Source organism: Sinohyriopsis cumingii, chromosome 15 (genome assembly GCF_028554795.1).
Source record: "Sinohyriopsis cumingii isolate HCF-2022 chromosome 15, ASM2855479v2, whole genome shotgun sequence".
In the NCBI taxonomy this organism is placed as follows: Eukaryota; Metazoa; Mollusca; class Bivalvia; order Unionida; family Unionidae; genus Sinohyriopsis; species Sinohyriopsis cumingii.
The window spans coordinates 112,026,122-112,038,528 of NC_142975.1; the positions used below are offsets into that span (position 1 = coordinate 112,026,122).

The 12,407-nt window shown below is 38.8% G+C and overlaps 1 protein-coding gene across 1 annotated transcript; it reads right to left on the reverse strand.

Annotated features, from left to right (window-relative positions):
• Window positions 1–10,720: 10,720 nt before the first annotated feature.
• LOC149782498 (uncharacterized) lies at window positions 10,721–12,145 on the reverse strand. Its single transcript, XM_089935146.1, has one exon. It carries the CDS (start codon window positions 12,143–12,145, stop codon window positions 10,721–10,723), a length of 1,425 nt encoding a protein of 474 aa, XP_089791272.1.
• Between the last annotated feature and the right edge of the window lie 262 nt (window positions 12,146–12,407).

Sequence of the window (12,407 nt, forward strand, 5' to 3'; positions counted from 1 at the left end):
TATCGTCTATTCATTAATACCTGCAAAAATCTACAGCTCATCTTGTCTGCGCACATCGGCGTACATGTTATGCACTTACCGGTATTTCTCGCGGCTGTGGAGCTACTGTTGTCTGAAGGTTTTTTTTGGCTACGTGTTCATTATATTTCCAAAGCAAATCCTCTCTGGAGACTTCTAACTCCAGGTACAATAGCAATCTGTCCTGTGGCCATTATGAATTTCGTGCTAGACAAGGCTGTTACCAAATACCATCAAGTGTCTAAAGTGTACACAGGTTTGTTGCGGGAAGATTTTAATGAACTTTTGAAATCAGACCCTCATATCGTCCATCAGTATTAACACAAATTAGGATTGGGGGTTAGGATTGATTTATTGGACTAAGCGGCGATGGTACTGAGTGATCGAACCATGTCTAAGATCACTTGTTATGAAGTGAGCAAGGTGCGAAGCTGGCGGATACGGAACATTCAGCATTGTGCATACATGTAATATTTTCAAATCAGTCAATGGCTATAATATCAGTGTTGTATTTTTTTCTAGAATGCTACTTATCTTTCGATACATTTATGTGTCTTTTATTCTGATACATATAGTGTTGACCTGATCAATGTCTCTTTTCTTGAAATACGTTTCAACCTGATTTATTTGGGTTCAGTATGTTTGATTTGTTTGTTTGATTTGTATTCAAGTATTTAAATCTTTGAACCACTAAATCATGTTTACGCATACGTTTATACAAAACATAATTATCAACTGCTAGTAACAAAGATGGGAGCAACGTCGAAGTTAAAAATACAGCGTCAGGTAAGAGTGGTGGTGGTTATTCTTCTTTCAAGCAGTTATCGTTTTGTTTGTTTTATGTTTCTGGAAGGCGTTGATATTTTAGTATGTCGTTAGAGCTGCTGCTGATGTGAAGGACGATGGAGAGGAGGAGATTTGATTTATAAGTATGCTACATATAGTAAAGAAAATGGCCCTTAAATCTGCACTGTAATTTTACCTCGTATCCTCACAATGTTTTCTGACATGGGTAAATCAATATTCTCCCTAAATGATTTCAAGTATTTTTAATTGTATTGTTCTATTTACATTAACCGCGACATAGCAAAGTTTCCATCCAAATGTCTCATTACCTCTCTAAAGCTAAAATTTAACATTACTACGTCGACACACTATTTGAATATATTTATGATGATACGAAATTTGTATGACAGGATTATATAGATCTGATCTTTTTATTTTGTCCGCCAATTACACTTCTGAACAATATCCACTAAACTGCTAGCTAGATGGCAGCAACGGACCTAAGATATTTGATCACGGGACCTTTGATCCAGTAGCATGGCTAGAATAGTTGGGCCCCTATCCAAAGCTTGACAATGGGCTCCAGACGAATCTATTGTGTAAAAATAATTCGTAGGCCCCTATGTCTTGCATTCTTTTCCTATATGGTAGGGTACGACCCTGCTTTAATCACTACATGTTGATCATCCGACTATTGATCACTGTGACGTTTGATCAAAGCGCCGTTAGCCGATCATCGAGAAATCAATTGTTAAATTGTTATATTTCATCTGTTTGATCAGCGTAAACTGGACTGTTTAATTGGTATATTCATTCTGATGGACAGTTTTGATTTGTATTAAATACATTCCCTGCTTATGAATTATCGTATGTATAGTGTTTGATGAAAGCGCTGTCTGGTGATCGTTGCTGGCTGATCATTGAGAAGAAGAAACAAAATCTCTGCAAAAATGGAATATTGAAAAGTGGTCGGTAGATCAGATCCTGAGCATACTTGTGCTTGCAACGTAGTCTGCACGCGTGTATGCAAGCGTTTGGAGGTATTAAGACCATGATGGCGGATATTAATGCGAAACGTAATGTGGTTCAAGGACCAATTGCTTCATCCCTGCAAGACCACGTTTTGATGGCTCATCCTAAACGCTCGAAAAATCAATCGGGCTCTGCAGCATCACCAAAATAAGATACAAATGAACGAGGATGCAGGAGACATGTTGGCGCAAAATCCAGCGGACTTCAAATTTAATATCACACACAAATTCATCAGGTTCCTCCTCTTCGACTCTGCCGCCTGAAACAATCGTATCATTGTTATAGGATGCAACGAATTGATTGATGGCCTCTCTAGGGCGGACGTTCTGGTTGGCTGATGGAATGTTTAAAGTTGTTCACGTATTGTTCTTCCAACTATGCACTTTTCATTTCCAGTTCATTGATGGCCGTAATCTGACTGCAATGTACTGTCTTTGGTCAATACTATCCCCATTTACGGCCATCTTTTAACAGCAATCAAACGCCTTATCTCAAATGCTGCTTCTCGTAGTATTCTACTTGACTTTAAAACAACAGTAATGGCAGCTTTCTTCATCTCTGCCAAAGCCTTTCACGTAAGTAAACCTGGAGCTCACACTGAAGGTGAGATACGAGTCGGACGATGCGATACGTGCAAGAATATCAGCACTGGGTTACGTCCCCGTGGACGACGTTGAATAGACTTTGGAACTCTTCGCCGCTTCTCTGCTCGATGGGAGTGGATGATAACAATGGTGCTCCACTCTTACTAGTCAACCGATGGAATAAACAAGATGGAACAGTTAATGATATAGCTCGCATTACCAACGTGGGCGCCGGCAAATAGGGGCAAAGGGGGTGGGGGTGGTGCGCACTTGCCCCTCTCCCCTATGCCTCCATGACAGTGTGACATGTACATTATGTTCTTTAATTAAACTCGATTACATTCGATATGCATTAACAAAAGATTTCGTATATGTTAGTATGAGATCTTTATGGATAGTCTATCGTGTGCTGAATCAGTAACATCTGTTGAATATTAGTAACAGTCGTTGACAATAAATATGAGTTTGAGTCAAATTTTCATTAGTCAATTTATTAAAGAGTTAATTATAATAAAACAAGCATGGATTTCAATTTTACCATTTGAACTAATGACTCTCCCATATAATAAGTACGAAACCATCATTCCGTCAAAGTTCTAAAAAAATACTTTATGCCTGTTTTATATCTGGTTTCGCCTAGTTACGCGAGCGTAGGGCACTACATTAATATACTTGGAGCATACGCATCCATGCATAAATGCACTCCACTAGTAAAGACATTTACCATAAGTTTTGAAAACGTTGCTTGAATGCCACGTGACCAATTAGTTACTTATCGGCAATTTAATCGACCAGTTTTTCTTGCATCGTACCATTTTTACAGCAACTTATTATATCGTTGAAACGTGTGTATATATATATATATATATATATATATATATATATATATATATATATATGACCATAACTATTATGTTATTATTTTTTTGATTCATCGAGAGTGCTATACATGTGAAGCTTACAAAATCTTGTGAGATGTCAATACTAGCACATGTCTGCAATTGATGGACACACGTATGTTTACATTAAAACCCTTAATTAAGACCACCCCTGTTAAAGACCATCCTAAAATATGATCACGTTTTGTCATTATAACCAAATCTTTTGATCTTAATGTGTTAAGTTATTTTAATTTAAATTTAAGAAGATCCCCTGCTCTAAATAAGAGCACGTTATTTCAGCCCCATTGGATAAAATACAACGAAACTGAATATATGACGTAGGTACATTAATTACGTATATGGCAAGCGTCTCAACAAACAAATACCTGGTTTGTTGGAGTGAAAAGGACTTGCTATAAAAATGTGATTATTTGTATTGATATACTGATCAGCTGCAAATGGAAAACATTAAAATGATAACAAATGGCTTCAACTTGTATGTTGAAATGAAAGTTAACTATTACAATATCGCTGTGAATAAGGTGGATTAAACACGCTATGATCTTCATTTTCTGTTTTGAAAGTTAAGAGCATATTGAAATGATTGTTTGCGCTCACGTGATAAAAACATTATGGTTATACTTTTGTCTGTGTTATATAAAACGGATTGATATCTCATATTACACGGCGTAAAGGGTAACATTTATGTGCAGGTTAAATTTTGTATCCTCACAAAACTGTTTCGCTTTCTGCCATTGGCAAATCATTTTCGCCACTAAACGTTTATAATATTTTTTTTTTGAATTTTCTATTCACATGAACTCTAACATGATTTAAGTTTCCTTCTTATACCTGAATACTTCAGTATAGGCTAATGTTGGAGCAAAATAGTGGCGTTACAAAGTCGACGTACTTTCTTCCCTAAAAACGATGACACGAGACTAACGTTATAAATAATGTGGAATATTGCTACAAGTTGTCAACACTCGGTCCTTACACACAGTGCTGACTAGTATTCGATTACGCTCTGAAATCTCTCGTGCATATTTAAGTAGATTAGAGAATGTTAGTAGTTAAACCAATCAATAACTCCAGTAAGAGAATATAAGTTTTGTGTTCACCAACGATAATTTTAAACACAATAACCTTTCTGTTTAGTAAGAGACACTTGTTACAATACCAACTTAATATTCGAAGGACATCGTCAATAAAGCACGTGAAAAGAACGTACATCTAGTACTGTACTAAAATTTAATTCCTTTGAGTATTACCGTTGTCCACGACAGTTTGATATGTTCCTTAATTGAATTCGATTATATTTGATATACGAAGGATTTTGTATATTTTAGTGTGAGATCTTGTGCTGAAATTAGCATTAAACGCCACCAAAAATCAAAACAAAGCAAAAAGCATCAACGTTGAAAGCCCAACTTAACAGCTGTTGAATCTCAATAACAGCCCTTGACAATAAATATGAGTTTGAGTCAAATTTTCATTAGTCATTTTAGGAAAGAGTAAAATATAATTAAAAAAGCATGAGTTTCAATAATACCATTTCAACTAATGACTATCCATAATATAAGTCTAAAACCATCATGCCATCAAAGTTTAAAGAGAAAAACTGTATGACTATTCTATATCTGTTTTCACCTCGTTACAAATTATTTCTTTAAACACATTTTAACTGACCAGTTATATATATATATATATATATATATATATATATATATATATATATATATATATATATGCACACACACACACGCATGCCTGGAAGAGATTTTTCTAGCAAATAAATGCAATAGAGAGAGAGAGAGAGAAAGAGAATCACGCTCAGGCACCATAGCCCATAACGGGAGTGATATAACCGCCCAGATCGCAAAAGTGGCTATAATTTGCCTCCCCCAAGAAGCCATCACAAGTATACTCATAAAATGTTTGTTCCCCAATCCACCAACACAACGCACCCATGACGCACATATACGCATGCAAGCGTTATATGTTGGTTTTAAGTATGATTAAGTTAAAACAGCATCTTGTTATGTGTTGTTACTTTGTTTCGTTTTAGTTTTCATTTTGCAGAGGGTTTCATGTTTCAGTCGGTTGTATGATTTGTTCTTTGCCGTTCTCGTCCGTAAAGTGGTGTGATTTGTGGTTATAAAAGCGGACTAACTAAATATTTATTTTATCATAGCTAGGTGCATTTGTTAATCTCCAAAGGGATCAAAACTCGGTTTTGTGCGGACGTGATTAAAAACACGGTGGGTTATTGTTTATTTTCTGTTTTTAAAATACAAGGCGGGTTAAAGCTGTGTTATGCATGGACTTGTCTGAAAATACGCTGTGATCTTCATTTTCTGTTTTTAAAGTTAAGAGTGTATGGAAATGAGTTTTAAAGTAGTTCAGAGTGTATGGAAATGAGTTATAAAGTTCAGAGTATGGAAATGAGTTTTAAAGTTAAGAGTGTATGGAAATGAGTTTTGCAGTTCAGAACATAATGAAATGAGTTCTTTTTTTTTTGCGCCTACGTGATTAAAATATTATACTTTTTATTTGCAATGCATACAAAGGATTGAACTCTCATATTACACGGGCGTAGAAGCAAACATTTTTGTAGTAATTGAAGTTTTCACTGGATTAAATATATTTCCATGCGAAGAGTCCCACTTAGGTTTCTGAGTACAAACTTATTCGGTTTGAAGTTCCTAAGTATTATTTTTATGTCATATATATTGTTTAACTTCTATATCCCCCCACCCCGTTTTAGATTATCTTATTTAATTGCTTTAAAATGTTATTTTTACGTTTATGTTCTTATACTTAATTTATTTTGTCAGTCCTGTTTTCCTTTGTTCCTGATCTGCTCCTGATGTTTTGGTTGTTCCTGAAGTTGTGCTTGCCTTTGTTTCTTCTATTTCCATTTCTCTTCTAAGTCATCTGGAAGATCTCAAGCCGAATCTGATGACTATCAATATAGGGCAAGTTCTTTATGTTCATATCCCGATCTCGTTTCCGTTAATGTTAGTGTGTCAGTATGTTTTGTCTTCTTATTTGTTGATGGCGAGAGAGTACAGTTCTTTGCCTTTCTTCCCTGTTTCATCTTTATCTTTTCTTTCCTTTCTAGTTGATCTTTTTCCTTCTTTTTTCTGTCTTCTATTCCCGAGTGTTTGTTTTCCGTTTTGTGTTACATGGGGTTTCTTTTTGCTTTCTGCTTTCCTTCTTTTGCATCGCGTGCTTCTTCTGAATTTGCTGTTTACTGAACACATTTGTCTACAAATTATAGTCATTTGAAGAAAAAAATGAGTCTGAAGTGTTATGTTTTAATGGGTAAGAAATGTTCCTGATACAATACTGTTGAAAGTATACAAAAGAATTTGTGACTGTATTTTCCCTTCATTTAATTTACGTACTACTATCATTTGAGGAAGAAATATTCGCTTGGTCGTCCATATTGATTGCACAGAACAGTGTCTTCTTCGCGACGGTAAGGAATTGATGTCCATAAATGACTGCATATATTTCAGGACTAAATACGTCTTACCTAGCACAGGATTGGATAAATATAAAAAAATTAGTTTTAGAAGTAATTGTTGTTATCCCAGCGCTTTTTTTTTCTAATGAAAGTCAACAATACTGTGATACCACCTATCAGTTCGTACGTGCCTCTGTTAGTCCATACGTCCGTACGTACGTATGCACGTATGGGATGCAGTGATCTCCTCTAATTTTTCACACACCGTTCAAGATAAAAGTTTCAAATATTGGTATGATATTTGTCTTTGAAATGTTGAGTCGAACTCTGGCGGTGGGGGTGAAAAATAAAGTAGATTTGTGGCATAACGAATGTCGGAAGAGATCTGATACTTTGTATGTATACAGATGTAAGCCAGACCCAGCAAATTCTTTACAGGGTTTACGATCAATCCCATGGGATATGCTTTTCTGACTGGGGAAAATTTGCCCCTGGGTTGTAACTTGCAAACTATTGAGATCCCCACCTGCAGATCATATATGCACTTCTTTGTCACGAAGGGAATATAATACCCATTCATCTCATATCAGCCACACGAGCATGTCGTGTCGTCCCTGGGGTGGGTTTAATTGCAATAGGCTATGACTTGGAGACTGTTGAGATCTTTGCATTATAACTATATATGTGCTCACTCAATGTTTATAACGAGTTACGTCACACCATCATCTTTATTCTGTGTGTTGTAACCAACTCTCGTCTCGGGGATATACGATGGCTGGCCATCACATATGTATAGTTTTCATGACTGTTTTATGGAAGAAGCTTTTATATAACTATCATTTACAGTTTTTGGCTCCAAACCTGTCATGAAAATGAGGGAGTCTCAAGTTGTTACACAAACAGTATTTATTCACACACGTGCTGAGTACATATCAATAAGCTTCCATGATAAATCCCGGCGCGACCTGCCTCGGGGAGCAGTCCCTATCTAATGTTGCAGCTACTAAGGGGAGCAGTTATTAGTTAGAACTAGCAAGTAAACTACGATATGTCACATCTCCCCTCTTTTAAGATTATATGAACATAAGATTTTGCTTATGAGTAGATATGAAAAACAATGATAAAATTCCACCAATATGAAAACATTAAATACGTAAGCAATGAATTTACTGTCCTTGTATCTGAACTGTCCACTGAAAGAATTTAACCGAATTGATTTATATAATAGGTTACTGTAAACTTGCACAGGATAGTCCTGATTCTAATACTATAGAAAAACCTAAAAGTCCAATTCTAATGCAATAATTCAGAAAACGAATACTAAACAACGCGTTGGCACATTTATAAAAGTCACTTTCTTAGACAAAATCACTGAATCTGGCTGGTTTTCGGACGACTCTCCCACTTAAAGTCCGCACTGGAGTGTTTAGACTGTTTGGCCCATTGGGTACAGCTGGCTTGCTGGGCGTTGGCTGGACTGGGTCACACTGGGTGGTACAATCATCAGATGGTGGCACGGGCTCCATGTTATTGAGAGACTTTGTGCTGGATTCCAAATGACTCCTAACAGGACACTGTGGGGACTCTGTTGCAATATCTGTAGACGTATTTGTCTCGACTGGAATTAGATTCTCAGGGCTTTTTATCCGCTGTACATGGATTCGATTGCGCCTGTATATCCCTTGGGGAGTTTTTACCAAGTAGCTTCTTCGGTCTTTGTCGGCTTGAATAACTACGCCTGGTGTTGACCACTTGTTATCATTTCCATGCCATTTGATTCTGACGCTGTCTCTCTCAGTAATATCTGGCAAATTATGTGTAGTGTAGCGCCGGTTGTAAAAGAATTCATATCTTTGTTTTGTCTTAAGGTCTCTCTGCCTGATGATTTTGAGGTTTGGCCACTTGGGGTTTAACTTCTTTTCAATAATGGGTAATGTGGTCCTCATCTGGCGTCCCATCATCAATTGGGCTGGGCTGGCACCTGTCGCAGCTGTCGGTGTGGCTCTATAAGCCATCAATGCAAGGAATACATCATCCTCCTTAAGTATGGATTTTGCTATTCTGACACCACTTTCTGCCTCACCATTCGCTTGTGGGTAGTGAGGACTGGTAAATACTTGTCTGACGTTGTATTTCTCAGCAAATTCTTTGAATTCTGAGGAAGTGAACTGGGTCCCATTGTCTGAAACTACAATTTCTGGGATTCCCCATCGTACAAATGTGCTCTTTAGCTTTCCAATTACCTGCTGGGAGGTTGTTTTTGTTAGATGCATAATTTCCAAATAGCGTGAAAAGTAGTCAATAGCTACCAGGTATCTTTCTTGTTTGACTTCACAAATATCAATTGCAATTTTCTGCCATGGTCTGTCTGGTACAGAGGTTGTCTTCAATGGCTCCCTCCTCTGTGCTGGCTTCCTAATCTGACAAAATTCACATGTCTCTATTTTGTCTTGGATCTGTCTCGCGATTCCAGGCCACCATACACAACTTTGGGCTCTCTCACGACATTTGACTAATCCCTGATGACCCTCGTGAATGTTATCAAGAATTCCGGGCCTTAAGACTGTAGGTATGATAACTCTGTCCCTGAAGAGAAATAGGTCGTTCTGAATCGAGAGTTCACTGCGTACAGCAAAGTATGGATGTACATCTAGGGGACAGCTATGTTTCTTATCCGGCCATCCATTTTTGGTGAAAGTCATTGCAGTCTGCAGATTGTGGTCACTCCTGTAACCTTCTTTTATTTGTTCTAATTTCATATCGGAAATTGGCCTGCATGCCTCCACTGACTCTATAAAAACTTCCATTTCGTCTTCGTATGTGGCTTCCTGGCCCAGGAGAGGGCTCCGAGAAAGGGTGTCTGGAACTACCAAAAGCTTCCCAGCTACATACTCTGCCTTTGCGTTGAAGCGTCTCAACCGCATCAACATTCGTTGACACCTTAAAGGAGCTTTATCTAAATCATGTGTGTTGATCAATGGCACTAAAGGTTTGTGGTCCGTGTGCAATCTGAACGAGTCCAGCCCAACAAGATATCGTGAAAATTTTTCGCAGGCCCACACACATGCAAGGCACTCCTTCTCTATCTGTGCATATTTAACCTCTGCAGGGGTGAGTGTTCTGGAACAAAAGACAACCGGCTTGAGTTTCTCTCCATGTTGTTGGAATATTGCCCCACCAATTCCATAACTGCTGGCATCAGCGCTGACAACTGTTAACTTGCCAGGGTCATAAAAGGCTAAGACTGGTGTGGATGTCAGCATCTCCTTGACTTTCGCGAAGGCATAATCCTGGTCTGGGCCCCAATACCAGGCTGTGTCTGATTTCAGCAGGTCCATAATTGGTCGCATTATTGTAGACAAGTCTGGGAGAAATCTACCAAGGTAGTTGATCATGCCCATGGTGCGACGAAGCTCACTGATATTTAATGGAGCAGGTAGCTCCTTCACTGAGGCAACCTTTGCTGGACTGGGGAATATGCCATCCGAGCTAATCACGTGACCGAAGAATTCCAGTTTGTTCTTCCTAAATTCACATTTTTCTTTGTTGAGCTTGAGACCACTCCTGCTGAGCTTTTCCAGTACCAATTTTAGGCGTCTGTCATGCTCCTCTAAGGTTCTGCCATAAATGAGTATATCACCCATAATGGCCTCTGCCCCTTCATAGCCAGTCAGCAGCTCTGTCATTTTTCTCTGAAAAATCTCTGAAGCCGACGTAATACCAAATGGAACTCGTTTAAAGCAGAAGCGACCCAGTGGTGTAATAAAGGTGGTCAGTTTTGCACTTTCTGGATGTAAAGGTATTTGATAAAATCCGCTTTCTGCATCAAGTTTGGAGAAGACAGTGGAGCCTATCAGCTTCGGTGATATATCATCTAGAGTAGGGAGCAGATATCGTTCCCGTTTGACAGCCTCATTGAGCTTCTTCAAGTCAACACAAATTCTGACTTAGCCATTTTTCTTAGGGACTGATACCATAGGCGCACACCATTCTGTGGGCTCAGTTACTTCCTTAATGATGCCTTCCTGCTGCATATGGATCAGTTCTTCTTTCACCTTCGACAACAAGGGAAATGGTACACGCCTGGGTGCAGCTATACTGTACGGCCTGGCATCATCCTGGAGAATGATCTTTACTGGCTCACACTTCAACAGGCCAAAGTGCCCAAAGGCTGTTTTGTTGATCTCTTCAACTCTTTTCACAAGACCCAATGCATGTGCAACTGCACGTCCAAGGAGATTATTGGCACGTGGTCCCTTGACGACAAATACCCGAAACTGGTATGATTCATTCTTATAGGTAGTATGTGCCATAAACTCTCTTGAATCCAGAATCCCTCCAGGGCTACACAACTTGGATTCCGATTGTCTCAGCTTTGGTTTTGTTGGAAGAGAGTTGTATGTTGCTTCAGACATAACTGTTGCGTCCGTTCCAGTGTCTATTTTGAAGTGAACTGAGGCGCCACAAATGTTCAAAATCACACGCCATGCCTCCTTATCATCATCACACATAGTTACTGAGCCAAGGAAGAATACTTCTTGGTATTCTGCATAATCTGTAGCTGGTGTTTCATTGAATGTGACCTCATTTACTCTTTTTGAGCGACAGATAATGGCAAAGTGGTCAAGCTTGTTACAACTTCTGCACCGTTTTCCTTCAGCGGGACATCTCTCACCTCTACCATGCCTCCTGTTGCATTTGTGACATGTTTGTTGTGCTGTTGTTTGACCAATCTGATTTAGTTTGCGCCACTGACGCTGTCCATTTCGGTTGGTCGATCCTGGTTTAGTGCTTGATGCCTTGTTCTGTTTAGAGATTTCATCTAAAACTTTGACCGTCTGACTTTGGTCGCGTATCTGACTTTTTACCAGTTCTGACTGTCTCGCTATTTGTATGGCCTTCACTAAGGTAAGGTCGGCCTCCATTTGTAGCTTTTCCGAAACCTCTTTGTCCAGAATTCCAATTACAAGACGATCCCTTATTGCTTCATCCTTTTGTGCGCCAAAGTCACAATGGTCGGCGATTTCATACAGCTTTCTTACAAATTCCTCCACAGACTCTCCTGGTTTTTGACTAAGATGGTGAAAACACGCTCTTTCGTGGATTACATTGCTCTTGGGGACGAAGTAATCATCAAATTTCTGCAAAACTGGGGCGTACTTGTCGGCATCTTCGTCGTTAGCAAACTCAAACGATTTAAATATTTGTTCTGCTTCTTTCCCCATTGCATATATTAGTGAACTTACTTGAACTGCCTCATCTTCCTTATTTAGTTTGGTAGCGATCCTAAAGCGCGCGAAACGCTGTTTCCAATCCGGCCACTCCACTGGCTTCCCAAAGTTAAAGCTCTCCGGTGCCTGGAATTTCGCCATTTTCACTCACTGCAAAAGTTTATATATCCTTTGGAGTCACATCTGACACCATGTCATGAAAATGAGGGAGTCTCAAGTTGTTACACAAACAGTATTTATTCACACACGTGCTGAGTACACATCAATAAGCTTCCATGATAAATCCCGGCGCGCCCTGCCTCCGGGAGCAGTCCCTATCTCATGTTGCAGCTACTAAGGGGAGCAGTTATTAGTTAGAACTAGCAAGTAAACTACGATATGTCACAAAACCCTTACGACAATT